This window comes from Coptis chinensis, chromosome 9, assembly GCF_015680905.1.
Source record: "Coptis chinensis isolate HL-2020 chromosome 9, ASM1568090v1, whole genome shotgun sequence".
NCBI classification, from domain to species: domain Eukaryota; kingdom Viridiplantae; phylum Streptophyta; class Magnoliopsida; order Ranunculales; family Ranunculaceae; genus Coptis; species Coptis chinensis.
The window spans coordinates 80850577-80866754 of record NC_141464.1 but is presented as its reverse complement, the minus strand read 5'-3'; the positions used below and the strand labels follow the sequence as shown (position 1 = coordinate 80866754).

General features: G+C 35.3%; 1 protein-coding gene across 1 annotated transcript; it reads left to right on the top strand.

Moving 5' to 3' along the window:
* Nucleotides 1-11483: 11483 nt before the first annotated feature.
* Nucleotides 11484-14507, top strand: LOC147478572 (replication protein A 70 kDa DNA-binding subunit D-like). Its single transcript, XM_086583395.1, has 14 exons — nt 11484-11646; nt 11742-11907; nt 11991-12264; nt 12348-12432; nt 12518-12639; nt 12720-12801; nt 12896-13028; nt 13102-13265; nt 13354-13474; nt 13585-13767; nt 13935-14027; nt 14135-14227; nt 14310-14399; nt 14502-14507. Exons 2-14 carry the CDS (start codon nt 11755-11757, stop codon nt 14505-14507), a joined length of 1599 nt encoding a protein of 532 aa, XP_086439521.1. The 5' UTR covers nt 11484-11646; nt 11742-11754.
* Nucleotides 14508-16178: the final 1671 nt, after the last annotated feature.

Below are 16178 nucleotides of genomic sequence, written 5' to 3'. Positions count from 1 at the left end.
ACATACAAAAAGTACACCATATAGAGGTTATGAAAGTTCACAGTGTTAAAAATTAGGATTACCACAACATTAACTTACATGTGCCCATTGGTCATGACATCCTGAGTTATAATCTCCATCTAATGGTGAAAAGAAAAATTGGAAATTCAAAAATATGAGCAAAGTATTAATCATATTGTTTCAGAATGAGGAAAATTTTGATTTGGTTTGGTTTAAATGGTATAGAAAAGGATTTGAAGACAATTTAGGCTAATTTATCTTATATATAAAGCGGATACCAGATTTCCCAATTAGTTCTCGTATTCCTGATTTTAACACAGTTTTTAATTGGAAGGGTACCGGAAAGTTAGACAGCCACTTTTTTTTTTGCTCTTCATTGAAAGGGTAAATTGGTCAACATGCTTAGCCTTTAAACCCCTTAAATTACACCCGCGAAAAAACCGACGAGTACATTCTCTTTTCTTTTTACAGATAACAAATAACTACAAACTCTCATCTTCGTTCGTTATTTTCAAGCTTTTCTCATCGCGACCCAACTCTCCTCTCTTCATCTTTCCAAACTCTCTCCCCGACGCTTTTCACTGTTGTTTTCCTTTTTTTTTTTTTTTTTTTTTAAATCTCTCTTATACAGAATTCCGATGCTAGAGGTATTTTGTTATTTCTTTCTTTCAATTACTACTCTCTACGAGCATTTCCTTTGACATTTTCATTTTCCATTTTTTCCAGATCCGAAGTGTTTCCCATCGTCGGCGCCAAACCAGACATCGAAGAAGAATTCCTGAAAATGAACAGCAAAAACAGAGGCGTTCTATTGATCATAGAAATCGCTACCAGAGGCGTATTAATCAACAACACTTATCTTCTACCGTTAATGAAGGTTGGCCATTTCCTTATTCCTTATTCCGTGTTAAAACTTTTTTCTTTCACTCTGTCTAACTTATTTTTTTTTTTAACGATTTCTTTCAGATTCCCATCAACAGCCTGTTCCTGCGACCCAACGCCTGCGACTAACAGCCTCATTGCAAATTGCCAGAAACATAACCACGGATTTAGGTGACATTTATTGTTGTTCCTATTTTATGCTTTTAGTTCTTCTGCGTCTCTCAGACGCACTTTTTTTCCCCTTTTGTGCTTATCTTTTTACTCAATAAACACTTTCTAGGGAGACCCACCTCGCATGTAATGTCAATAACTCTACCATCTTCGAGACCGTCTAGGATAAGTCATGGGTTTTATAGATGTGCGAGAGGTTTTGTTTTTTATCAAAGCTTTGATCCTTACATGTTGCCCGAACCTACACTTTGTCAATACTGTGGAGCCAAACAATTCATTTACGAGACATCTGAGATATGTTGTGGAAAAAGTAGAATAAAGCTTCCTAGGCCATCGGCGCCAGCCGAATTAGTTCAACTATTTCGTGATGGCGGTGACCTTGGTAAACATTTCAGAGAAAACATCCGCTCCTACAATCATATATTTGCGTTTACTTCAATGGGTGTTGATTTTGATAAAGATCTTGCAAATGGTAAAGATGGCGTCTTCTCATTTCGTGCAAGAGCTTCTATTTATCATAGGATTGGAAGTTTGTTGTCGGGACCTAATAGGAAACCTAGATATTTACAGATGTACATCTATGACACTGACCATGAGATTGAGAATCGGAATTCTGAAAATCTTAAATTACGGGCGGGTGTTATATCTACGTTGAAAAATATCGTAGATAATTGCAATAATCCCTTTGTCGGCGTTTTTAGACAACTTGGACAGAGAAATGATTTACAGAATTGTAGGCTCATTATCAAAGAATTAAGAACAGACCGTCGGGAGCATGCTCTACCCACAGCATCACAAGTTGCTGCAGTATTGATAGGAGATACTGATCCAGAGAGAATGGAAGCGAGAGATATTATTGTACAAACACAATCGGGTGAACTTCGGCCAATTCCTGACACTGCTGGATATTATGATCGACCCCTTACAATATCCTCTTATGCTTCCTTTTGGTGAATATGGTTGGGACTTGGGTGTACATCGCAGTGGTACAAGAAGAATAAGCTGCCGCACCTACTATGCTTATATTTTGCAGGTATGCACAAAATTCATTCAACAGTCTTTATATTGATTATAAAAGTTTTTCCTTTTATTACAAATTGTTGCATTTTGTAACTACTGCCGCTACTATTTTGTCAATTGTTAAATGAGGAAGCTACCAAAATTTACTTATGATGAAGAAAAAGCTTTGGAGGTGAGAATTTATCTCAGACAAGCTCATATATAGCTTCATTGAAATCTCTTTTTCTTTTTTGCTGTTTTTTTAAATCTCTGCTTCTTCCTTTTGTATTTAGCAATATTCTTTCCTGAACACTTCAATGAGATAGATGTGAACTATTATAGGCTATAGCATCAAACGATTTTGAGATCATCTTGCACTCTTTTATTAATTGATCAGTTCATCTTTTCTTGAGCTTTCATTAGCTTCTTTACTTTGTATGTCCCGAACCCGGAGAAATTTCAAATTTTCATGCCTTTGCTAGCTAATCAATTGCATTGGAAGTTTACCTGTTGTGGTTTGAGGTTAGCTATGAAATACTTACTAAACGATGTTTAAGGGAAGTCACCCTCTGAATGAAGTTGAGTGAGATGTCGACTAAGCATGTGCTCTGTAAGATGCTTGGAAGTCCATGCATCCCTATTAATCGAGTTCAACATGCACAATAATAAAGTGAAAAATAAACATTTATGAAACGTATGGAAATTGCAGTATACAAGTTATGTTGCTGTTATATGAAATCCTGGCAGTTATTGATAGTTGCAGAAATTGCCAGATTCCGTGGTTCACTTTTATTCTCAGCTTAGCCTTGCAAAATACATTTCATATGTCGTCCCAAGCATTCTTTTTTACACTACTGTTCAGGCTTGAATTATTTTAGGCATATGGGACTGCTGTGCGAGCATTATCGTCTCTCAGTGAGCATCTCTAATTTTATGAGTGCTACCAAGTATTATGCTAATTCAAGTCTTCATATCAAATGTTTCCAGTGTCTTAATACGACGATGCATTTAATAATATTTATTGAAATGTCATTCAACAATCTGATTTAAAAAAATATTTGCTCGCCAATGTTTGTTGTAATTCTTTCTTAAAATGTCATATATTCCATTTTGGAGTAATTTCGTCTTTCATATGTTTATCCATTTATTTATTTATGCCCTCAATTCTTTTAGTAATTTATATATGAATTCTAATTCCTCTTATGGCTTTCATGCGCTCGTAGCCCTAAGTGCTTATATTAAACACGCCCTATAAACAGACTGTTAAACTACACATGACATTTCACGAAAAACTACTTATTTTTTTTTTCAGAGGTAGGCACTGACATAGCCTCCGAGAATACTAGAGACAAAACATTATTGTTTTAAATCAAATGGTATTAATGCATGATAACTTGCTGTCATCAGAGTTTAGGACATATCAGACAATTACAACAAATTATAGAATTTAAACTCATAGTTGTTTCACAGAGTTAACAACGTCTTTGACAAAACCATATATCTAATGATCTAATGGCTCATGTTTCTACATCTTTCAGATTCGTCCCATGGAGGTCTCATTGTTCCTTTTGGGGTGTCGCCTTTTGCAACAATTTGTCGTTGATATATGTGTCAAAATTGAAACAATGAAAATGAGGTATTATCGGGATAATCAACAGAATATTAGAGCTGAACTGTACCAAGGCATTCAAGATGCATTAAATGCAGGGGAAACATCTGCAGGTGCATTATATTTGTCTTTCGATATTCATATTATTAACTAATTGGCATTCTCTTTTTTTACTTTTTATCTTTTGAAAACTAAATTATTTACACTTATGATAACTAGGCAACATTGGTAGAAGGATCATACTTCCACCGTCTCATACGAGTAGCCCTCGGGATATGCATCACCGATATCAGGATGCAATGGCGTTGGTAAGGAGGTATGGAAAACCATATTTATTTATAACTGTCACATGTAACTCATCTTGGCATGCAATAACATGAGAATTAGACCTTGACCTGCGTACACAAGATAGGCCAGATGTGGCCACCAGAACATTCCATTCTATTTTAGGGGAACTTAAACATGATTTATTTAACAGACATATATTAGGTAGAGTTATTGCACAAGTTCATGTTATAGAATTTCAAAAAAGAGGCCTTCCACATGCTCATTTTCTCATCATTCTCCATGAAGATGATAAAATAAATAATCCTGAAGATATAGATAAGATTGTTTATCTTTGAAATTCCGGATCCCGATCACGGATCCCCGATTTGTATCTTTGTTGTTATAAAACATATGATGCATAACGATGTGGAACCATTAATAGGAATGCAGTTTGTATGAAAAATGGTAGATGTAAAAGTGCATTTCCTAAGTCATTTTTACACTCGACTTCACATGGTACTGATTCATATGCTACATATATGAGACGTGATAATGGAAGGCATATAAGTGTTGGAAAATACACATTAGACAATCGTAATGTTGTTCCATACAATCCTTATCTTCTCTTAAAATATAATTGCCATATCAATGTGGAGATTTGTTCCAGCATAACTTCTGTAAAATATTTGTATAAATATGTTTATAAAGGACCTGATCGGGTGTCGTTTGGAGTTAGTAGTAAACCATCTGGTAGTGATGATGAGATAACACAATTTGTAAATGCAAGATGGATTTGCCCTTTGAAGCTTTTTTGGCGATTATATAAGTTCCCTTTAAATGGTATGTTTCCTTCTGTTATAGCCTTGCAAATACATCTACCTAATAGACAACAAGTTACTTACTATAGTGGTGAACTTATAGAGGATATATTAGATGATGAACACTGGCTGAAAACCATGCTCACAAAATTTTTCAAAACAAATCTTATTAATGAGGAAGCACGCCAGTATCTATATTTGGAGTTTCCAGAATACTTTTATTGGGATTCAACTCGTAGGGAATGGTTCCGTAGAAGTCGCAATCGCAGAACGATTGGAAGAATTGCAACAGTTTCTCCTATGGAAGGAGAACGCTATTACTTACGCCTGTTATTGTTACATGTAAGAGGTCCTACTTCTTTTAACGATTTGCTAACAGTCAATGGTGAGCATGTAGGCACTTTTAAGGAATCAGCTAGAAAAAGGGGTTTACTTGAAGATGATGACAGCATCAAAAGTTGTTTAAGCGAGGCTGCAACTACACATATGCCTCTTTCTTTAAGACGATTGTTTGCTACCATTTTAATTTATTGTCAACCAAGTGGAGTAAGACAACTTTGGAATGAATTCTACCCATTTATGATCGAGGACTATGCTTCGACAAATGATAGAAATAGAAATACCCAACTATTTATTAATCGTCTTCTGAAGGAACTTGATGATATTTTAGCTGAGAAACAAAAGAAAATCATTGATTATGATTTAATTCAAATTATTAGGGGGCATTGACGAGGATATTGATTTAACAAGGCTTATTGTTGAAGAGAGATCTTTGCAAATTCCAGAAGGGGACCTTATGGCGATTCAAAACTTGAATGTTGAACAAAAACAGGCTTTTGATGAAATACTTTCATTTGTTAAAGAAAAAAAACATTCTATATTTTTCATTGATGGACCAGGAGGTACGGGGAAGACATTCTTATATAGAGCACTTCTTGCATCTTTAAGGAATGATAATCATATTGCGATAGCGACAGCCACATCAGGGATAGCAGCCATTGCATTACCTGGGGGTAGAACTACACATTCGAGGTTCGCCATTCCAATAAATATAGATTACCTCTCGACGTGTAACATTGGTAAGCGATCTGCACTTGCCAAGCTTTTGTGTTGTGCAGATATACTTATATGGGATGAGGCAACAATGGCTCATAAACACACTTTTGAAGCTCTTGATAGAACCTTAAAAGATATCACTGACTCCGACCTCCCTTTTGGTGGAATTTTTTTTGTTCTTGGAGGTGATTTCCGTCAAACACTTCCTGTTGTTCCGCGTTCTACAAGGGCTCAAGAGATTGACGCATCTGTTGTTAGGTCATGGTTCTGGAACAAGGTAAAAATAATTTCTCTCACACAAAATATGCGTGCACGAACTGATCCATGGTTTGCTGATTTTCTATTACGTGTAGGAAATGGTGACGAGCCTTATATTGATGATGATAGAATGATTAGATTACCTGATGATATTGTATTGCCCTGGACAGGTGATTCGTCAATAAATGATCTAATAGATTTTGTTTATCCTTCACTAAGTCTTAATGGATGTAATAGTAATTACATTATTGATAGGGCTATTTTAACACCGAGGAATGATGTTGTCGATAAACTCAATAATCAGATTATAGACATGTTCCCAGGACAAGAAAAAACCAACTACTCATTTGATATTGTTCCACCTAATCTTCGGAACTTATATCAACAAGAATTTTTGAATTCTATTGCACCAGGTGGCCTGCCCCCACATCAATTAACTCTGAAAAAGGGATGCCCAATCATGCTTCTTAGAAATATTAATCCGACTATAGGGTTCTGTAATGGTACTAGATTAATTTGTATTCATTTCTATGATAATACTATATATGCTGAGATTGCCACTGGGCAGTTCAGAGGTAAAAAAGAGTTTATACCACGAATACCTCTCGAGCCAAATAAAAGCGAACACATGCCGTTTACTTTTATAAGGAAACAATTTCCAATTAAGCTTAGTTTCGCATTGACTATTAATAAATCACAAGGACAAACTATTCGTGATGTTGGTATATACCTTCCTGATCATGTTTTCACTCATGGCCAACTATACGTTGCATTGTCGAGGTGCGTCTCAAGAAATAACATAAAGATTTTAGTCAAAAATGGAACCTTAACTAAAAGTTGTGGAACTTACACTAGAAATATTGTATATCGGGACGTGTTACTTTCAGATGATGATGATGCTATGGATGCTTTACACTGACCTTCTTTTCCTGTCGTTATGTTATCATGCAATGAATCGTTATTCCTTTGTTTTTCACTCCCTGGTTTTCGTATGTACAATAAAATGTGATGAATACTTTTCTACTACAGTTAAGATAAACAATTTCGGGATACCCACCCACAGTTAATATTTGCATTTAGGTATACGTCATCCCCACCACTCCCCCACACTTTACTTTTTAAAAAACTCTCCACGGAGATATAAACATTCATGAATTAGAGATATCATATGAGGAATTTTTTTGGGCAATCCATTGAATTCACAATATTGTCTTTCTATCTGATTTTTCTATTAGACCCCCTAAAACCTATATATGTCTTTAACCACCCAATAATGCTCAAGTAGTCAGTAGGATTTTTAGTAAAGAGTAATGAGAGTGCAAATTGAACGTGCCTTAGAACGTGTAATATTTACTATGTGATTGTTTCCTTTTGTTGGTACAGAACACAGGTGCCTTTAGTTTTTTCGATGAATTCCTGACTGTAAACAAAGCAAACGCTCAAACAATTAGAATAACAACTATTAAAGGGAGGGTATCCACGACTAACCAAAAAAAAATTTAACTCCGCCAATGCATTTTGCGTTTTGCATTGCTGGTCCCAAGCCCAGATAAAGGAGGAGGGGAAATAAATTTATTTTTATGTTGTATGCTATTAGTTATCCTTAGTACTGATAGCTTCATTTCGGAATTTAAACATACCATGCCAGCCATTCTAACTTTTATTAGGAAGTGCTGACTATCGAACTTTTCTTATGAAGTGCTGACTATCAAGCTGTTACTTCCTATCGTTTCGTCCTTTTCCAATTTCAGCTTCTACATGTGGTGGTGCAGCAATTTATCTGTCACTAAAGTTGATTTAAGTTTTTTTTCGTTTGGTGCTGAAACAATAGACACGTCACTGAAGTTGTTCTGCAAGTACAGGTTTGTAAATGTGATATACAAGATGTGCACCCGTTAATGGGTCTATAAGATTAGGATTGAAGAATTTAACTCTGCACAAGAATATTTTGTTTTAAAAATTTGATTTATGCGTCTCCGTACGATCTGTGGACTGGCCTTTTTTTTTATTCAAGTGTATATAGTTCTATTTACCCATCATATGACCAATTTTCCTTATATTCTCCACGTGCTTACATATTACTTTTAAACTTCGTGCAGTTTGTTCAAGATATACAAGTCATCGCATCTGCCTTTTGTTCCATTAACAATCGATTGTGACGATAAAGAGGCCAATAGAGTCAATGGTGGTGCAAAAGCTGAGATATGAACAGTGTTTTCAGACTTAACTAAATTCAATTCTAGCTATTGCCGTCATTGTTATTCAACTTTAAATGATGATCGATGCAAAAGAAGCCGATGGAAAACCAGCACCCTTCTTAACACGTGAATCATTGCATCGATACACACTGGCATCGTTCAAGAAACATTACTCTACTCCTACAACCATATTATGGATGTATTTAGTTTGAGGCTAACACAATCTCAGCTATCCGATATGCATAAACTAGCAGGTGATCGTGCCGCATACCATTGGTCATATGGAGATCTATTTACACAGTTTTGGTTTATGGCCTGCGGCTTCATATTGTAAAAAAGTTATTATCAGATTACTTGACACTGGCCTTTATCTAGGGAGCATTTGTTTCGATGACAGGGCAATGATACCAGTGCCCTTAGGACATAGACATATCCATAAACAAATACATTTGTGTGATGAAGTCCTTGCTCATTGTGGTCATCTCACTAAAGCAGAAGCTGTTTTTAAATATATGAAACTAAATAATTTGGTTCCAGATGAACCTGTCTACGCTCTCCCGTTAGTTTCATGGGGAAAGGCTGGTAAAGCTCGTAGATGGTTTCAGTATAGGGTTGCCGCAGGTCTGTGCCCTAATGTTCCAACATGCAATTATCTTCTTATTGCATTCCTTCTGCCACACCGGTTCCCTGATGCTTATGAAGTGCTACTGAGTATCCTGTTTTTGAGACTGCAACCTTCTTTACAGACTTACAAGTTGCTCCTCATCTGCTTTATAGACAGAATAATTCATGGTCATATGATTTTTTTGTCGCGAGCTCATGACAAACACTGGCCACGCTGCTCATGCATTTCTGGTGTCCATGCCAGTTGCCGGACTATATGGTCAGAACGTGAAATATCATGAAAGCAACTTCATGGATCTATGGATGAGTATGAAACATCAAATATCTTCCAATGGAGAATGATATATGCTCCCTTCCTAATGAATGTATACTCCCATGCCAGTAAGATAATACTCAACAAATAACCCTTGAGAATTCTCAATAGATTTATCACTTTAAATGTCTCACCCCCTACTTCTCCCTCTAATTAGTCTCTCCCCCTGCATACTCTCCATTACCTCTGCAACCACAATGGAAGAGGTAAGATTCCGATTTCCTAATTTCACTTTTACTTTCAGTTTGAATTTAATCTTAAATAGTTTATTGTATGTTGCCTTCCTCTAATTTATTTTTATGCGTGATTTGAACCATTAATGCCGAAAGGCCTTCATCTGTATCCATTGCAAAAAATGAGTTATGATTTCATATGTACATATGTCACATCAAATTTGCAACGTTATTGATTTTAGTCAGATAGGTAGTCCATTACTTTCAAGGACGATAACTAATAAATACATCCTCCTTTCAACAGATAGAGGCTGAGATGAGGAGACTAAAAATGGAGCTAAAGCAAACCATGGACATCTCAGCTAGACACAAGGTAGGATCTCTTCAGTTTGAACACCTGATCATATGTTGTTGAACTACAACAGTTTATAACTGAGAACCTGCTTATAACCCAAGTACCAAATATAAGTTAAGATCAATGGTTGCAACATTTAACTACCATTGACTCGCCAAGTTTGCATGAACCTTTCTTGATTTCCTTCAAAACCAAGTTACTAAGAAAATTGGTATCTGTGATGTTTGATATCAGGTTTTAGAGTTTCACCAATGGAAAATTAATGAAGCTCGCAAGTTTGAGGATGCAAAGCTTGCTGAAGAGGCAGCACTTGCAATTGCCAAGATGCAAAAGGCGAGGACGCAGGCGGCCAATGAAGCTGCTGCAACATCAAAAAGGATAGCCGAACTGGAGACAAAGAGGAGGAAGGATGTCGATATTATGGCTCTGACTGCGGCAGAAGCGAAAACCAATGTCTTGACTGCTTTGGCGAACAGTAACATACGACATAAAAGAGATCGAGATTGCTACTGATAACTTCTCAGATTCTCTAAAGATTGGTGAAGGTGGATATGGGCTAGTTTATAGATCTGAGCTTGATCACACACCAGTTGCCATTAAGGTCTTAAGATCGGATGCAGCACAAGGGATGAAACAATTCCAACAAGAGCTAACATATATAGTGCTAGCGGTGGTGGTAGCATAAGTAAATAACTATGCATTTATGTCTTTATCACGAAATTTTGTATTCATGATGAACAAACATGACTACGCAGGTTGAAGTGTTAAGCTGCATTAGACATCCAAACATGGTTCTTTTGCTTTCGGCTACTCGCCCCGAGTCGGATGCTTAGTCTACGAGTACATGGACAATGGTAGCTTAGAAGAAAGGCTCTTTAGGAGGGGAGGGACACCTACGGTTCCATGGTGGATTAACTGGACTTCTATTCCTTCACCAAACAAAACCAGAGCCCCTGGTGCACCGGGACCTTAAACCATGCAATATTCTCCTATATCACAACTATGTGAGGTCCCACCCTCGGTGGCCAACACGGTTACTCAATATCACATGACATCAGCAGCGGGGACATTCTGTTACATAGACCCAGAGTACCAACAAACGGGCATGCTAGGAACCAAGTCTGATATATACTCTCTAGATAAGACTATATTGTTGTCGTCATTGTTGATCTATGATACTGGAACTTCGTTCTGACATACATAACACACTTGCCTTTGTTCCTTCACATGAATTCATACAGAGATGACTATAATAAAATCATTTACACATGGTGGTAATATAGAACTGACACTCTTTTTCTTCATAGAACTGCAAGCTTCCGTCCCAATTTTTTTGGTTCTATATATTGTAGTCTCCTTTTGAATGTCTTGACGTTATTTTTTTTCAAGTTCCATTTTACAAAAAACGATTGTCGCTAACATTGCTTTTAAAGCTCAACAGAGGTTTGCCTAACAAAAAAAAATATCATAAATCTTTTTGAAAAAAAATTTATCGCTATGTAACATTGTTTATTTTGAATTACACGTTTTTAAATCATATTCAAGAATTTTATTAGGAATTACTACACGTCTTAGAAATATTTTCCCACATTAATTTTTTTTTCTTCCGTTTTTTTCTTGCAAGAAAAATTGGCTTAACCGCCAAGTTTTTCATTTATAAACAGTTACACAACCACTTCCCTTAAAGCCAAGATTATGGGTTTCAGTTGAATCTATTTGAAAAGAGATACATCCTACACACCGTTTAGAATACAGATTCAGTTACTTCATACATTGACAATCCTAACTACCCTGTAACAGGTATGATAATTACTATAAATACTCAAAAAACTACATTTTCAAATCCCTCTCTTCTCCTACTTCTGTTCCATTCTCTTATACGTCATCACCAAGAACAACAAGTACCCAAATCACTCCAAAAAGGTTGGCTTCTAAATCTCCTCACTTTTAAGTTACAACTTTTAAATTTGGCATGTTGTTGCTTTATTCTTCCTTTCAACTAATTCATTGCACTTTAGGTACACGTTACAAATGGGTACAACAGAATATGTTCGATTGTCTGAATTAACAGACAGAACTCATCGGTGTAAAATTAAAGTTCGTGTCTCGAGAAGATGGACCTTAGGCAGTAAAGACTCCCAAGAGAAGAAGAAAAGATTTGATGTTGTCCTGATTGATGAACAGGTAATTCGTATAAGTCATTTATGTTACGTTACATTGAATTCTCCCCATTATGACATTGCCTAAATGCTTTTAATTATTTTCAGGGAAATCAAATTCAAGCCATTGTTCCTAAGAACCATTCAAACACATTCTTAAATGTTCTTCACGAAGGACATGTATATCACATTGAAAACTTCAGTGTGCAAACTAGAACATATTCATACCGCCCAGTTCAACACGAATATCTTATACTTATCAGATGGGATACTATTGTTAGGGGATCTTCCGAAGCACACCCTGAAATTCCAAAATATAATTTTGACTTCGTTGAGTTTAACAAAATTAGGCTGCTTCCAAAAGAAAATCAGAATTTGCAAGGTAAGTTGCCGTGATATAATAGCAGTCTTTCAATTCTAAAAACATCGTTAGAAATGACTATTTCATCAAATTGTTTTTTTCAGATGTGTATGGTACGCTTGAAGGTGTTTCAGAATTGATGTTTAGAAAAGGACTCATGTTGAAAGAGATCTTCTTGAAGAATAGCAGGTTTGCTTTTCCATATGCTTATTTAGAATTTAAAAAATGCATAACCAACTCTATACATTAACACAATAATATATTATCTCTGCAGTGGAACTGAACTGAAAATAAATCTCTGGGAAAATGCAATACAATTGATGGATAATGTTATTACGTATGCAACGAGCGTACCGGTGTTGGTTGTCACTTCGCTAACTGTTGGAAGCTATTATGGTGATTATATTGGATTTTTAATCTATATAGCACTTTTTCTTTTACATAACCTATTTAATCTTAAATTTTTTCTTTTTCAGATCAATACTTCCTTAATTCAACAAGCGCAACCCAATTCTATGTCAACTTGGAAATTCCAGAAGTGTTAGAATTACAAAACAGGTGATCAAATAAAATGAAAACTTATTTAAAATAAAATATACACTTTTATTAACTAGCCATTGATCAAGTATGACTATATTTTATATTTTTACAGCTCCACTTTCAAAGAAAGAAATATTTCAGTGCTACAAGCTTCGTCATCAGTTGAACGTAATATGAAGGACAGATCTTTAAGAAACAGGAAAACGCTTTCGCAAATTCTTCAGATGTTAAACGCAGATTCTGTTGTAAGTTTACTCTACATTTGCCTATCGACCATATTTAATTTTATTTTTCTCAAAATACTTACATTCCATACAGGGACAAGTCTTCACATGCAAAGCAATTATTAATGATATTGTTCATGATTATGCACCGTTCTATAAGTCTTGCACCAAAATCGGCTGCCGGAAAAAAGTTATAGCCAAAGGTGATCACTATTGGTGCAATAATTGCAACAATGCTATTCCATCTCCGGATGCTAGGTGTGTATTCATATTCTTTTTTTTTAAAGATATTCATTCAATACTTCTCTCAACTTTATGATTTTGATCTAATAAAAATGTATGCTAGGTATCAACTGAAAGTTCGCATTCAAGATGACACAGAAAGTACCCTAATAACTATATTTGGCGATGAAGCAGAAGAGCTACTAAAACATCCAACTTCTGAGTTGGCTAGGCTTATCGAATCGGTAAAACCATTACAACGCTATCAAAATTTTCGCATCCGATCTTTATGCCATGCAATATATCTTTACAAAATACAACATTATAACTGAATAATTATCATTTATTGGAGTAGGCAGATGGTATCCAAACTGTTAAGGCCATAACGGATGCAATTATTGGAACTTCGATAGTGTTTGAGATAAAAATCAACCAATACAACATCCAGAGTCAAGGAAGGGATGGCTTTACAGCTAATAAGGTTTTTCAGATGGATTACAATCTTGATTCACACCAAATACAAGAAGAAATTGAACAGGTAAATAGATATACAAACTTTTCCTTTATGATTGTGTTTTATCTATTAGATACATACTTCATTTTTTCGCCCTTTGGACCTGTTCAATTTTATTACACTCACTACCAATAATATGCTTATTTATCATTGGCTTATATTTATTGGTTTACCTCTTAATATACACTCAGATGACAGAGTCATCACATATTTTAACTGATTCCTTCCAAGCCCAACTACCTGACAACATGAAGCAGCACAACTCAACTCTTATGAAAGAAAAGGTATTCATTTACTTTTACCCTACTGCAAATGACTAAGTATCTATACAAAAACAAAATTGCATATTCCTTTATTCATCGCTTTATTCTTATTATGCTCTTTTGTCTAGCAGCAGATTCTTTCGGCAAGTTCCAATGACATTCCTCAGCCTTCAAATAAGAAAAAAAGATCTAATCAAACTTTCAAAAGAAAAGCTTATATGGTATGTGTTTTACTTTTATATGTTTCCCTTTTTAATAAATAGTTAGACATTCACTTATCTTCTGTCTGCTTATTTCTCAAAGGAATTTTCGACTAAAGATTCGAATGAAACATCCCGAACTTCAGTCATTAGACCTCCATCTAAAAGAATTCGTAGGATAAAAGAAAACAAGGTATTTAAACATTACTTATTTTCAAACAAATTGACCTTTACCACAATTCTACATGACTCTTCTTACTCATTTCAATCACATCTATTTTTTCTTTGTTTGTAGGACTGAAGATCAAATGTGTCAAAGTAGATCATGCCATGGAGATATTCTATATTTATTTGTTTTTATTATTAGTTGTGTTCTTAAAAAGAAAACTTATTGTGCTATCTTCTGTAACTTTATTGCTTTTAGACATGAAGTACATCTCTATCATACGTATCAGAACTAACTATAATAATGTGCATAACTTTATTGCATTTATTGTGCTATTTCTTTGATTCCCTCTATATAATTTCCGTTTTACAGTACATTCGTATATATAATCACTTTGGTTTTAAAGGTTTATAGATTTAAGGGATCAAGATCTAAGGTACTTGAGGGACATATGTTCCAATTTCTGACAGTCTAGCAGGGAAACAAATGCTTCCACTACAAGAAAAGGTTGTAAAAGCTATTAAGGAGGCATTCCACCTGAAAAAAACTGCAACCACTACCGAGTTCTTAGAAAAGGTTACTTGCATTTCATGCTACTCTATCTGAGCATATTAGAAACGGATGTTGTTGGCAGGGTGGAATTCGATTTTGTGTTGAATAAAAAGGCAAAGATTTGGATACTGTTAGGTTTGTTTCCTGTCTCCAAATTCACCATTAGTATTTTTGTAATTATCTTTTATATCTTTTTGCGATTATTAGTTTCATAGTTTCATTTGATAAAGCAATTATTAGAAGGAAAAATAAAACAGTGCATTTGTCATGCATAAACTGCTGTGTTCTGGCTTCTCATACTCTAATGTTGTTTGGTTGTAAAGAGGCCCCCGAAAGTGGCGGCATCAAACAATTATTTTTACATTAGTAGTTAAGGATCTACAAGCAAAGCGATTGAGCCACCTCATGTTGAAGGGGTATGCTTTATGTTTTACATTACGTTTTTGTCGAATTCCCATGTGTTTCATACTGGATATTTTCAGAATGTAACAACGTAGGACATCCAAAAAACAGAAATGGATTCTACTATGCTCTTACTATGTTGGTCCTGCAAATAGCCGATAACTGTTGTGTCATGTTAGAAATAATAACATACTTGGGAAATCGACATCATATTCATTCACAACTTCTTCGATATGTTTCCTTTACTTATTCAGATTTAATAATCAGGAATTGTCCAAGACCTTAAATCGTCATCAAGGAAAGAAGAAGTAATACTCCTTCACTACCCAAGCACTCCTAAGGGTTACAGGGAAGTACCTGTTAAGGGTAAGCTTTGTCTTTTAAACTCTTAGGGTTTTCTATTCTTAATTGACCTTCTTCTTTTCTTCTCGAATATAGGTCGGCTCCTTTCGTTTCTACTGGCAAGCTTTTCCTGAAGCTCAAGGTCTGGAGTGACACCCTATAGAAGGCCTGTGCTAATAAGCAAAAATATTTTTACAACACACCGCTAATAAACAAATAGAGTAGTAGGAGGGAATACAAGTGTTACATTCATGCCTTCATACGAGCCATTGCTTGAAAGCGGATTTCCACTATTACTAACACAAGAGGAAAAAATGTGCGTATTATGTTGGCACAGGAAATTTATGCATTCAATTTTACTGAAACCGTGGAAACTTCAGCCACGACTGCTGCATCTAACAGAATCCGCAGAATTTACCAGGTAATAGACTTTAATTATGTTCAATAAAATGCTAAACTTACATCTATTGTTATATTTAGTTTAAATAAAAGTTTGATGAAAGAATATGT

Excerpts from the sequence above, each read along its gene's own strand:
- LOC147478572 (XM_086583395.1), top strand. The coding sequence starts at position 11,755 with ATGGGTACAACAGAATATGTTCGATTGTCTGAATTAACAGACAGAACT. Across the intron at positions 12,433-12,517 it reads ATCTTCTTGAAGAATAGCAG|TGGAACTGAACTGAAAATAA; the intron begins GTTTGCTTTTCC and ends TTATCTCTGCAG. Across the intron at positions 13,029-13,101 it reads TGTTAAACGCAGATTCTGTT|GGACAAGTCTTCACATGCAA; the intron begins GTAAGTTTACTC and ends CATTCCATACAG.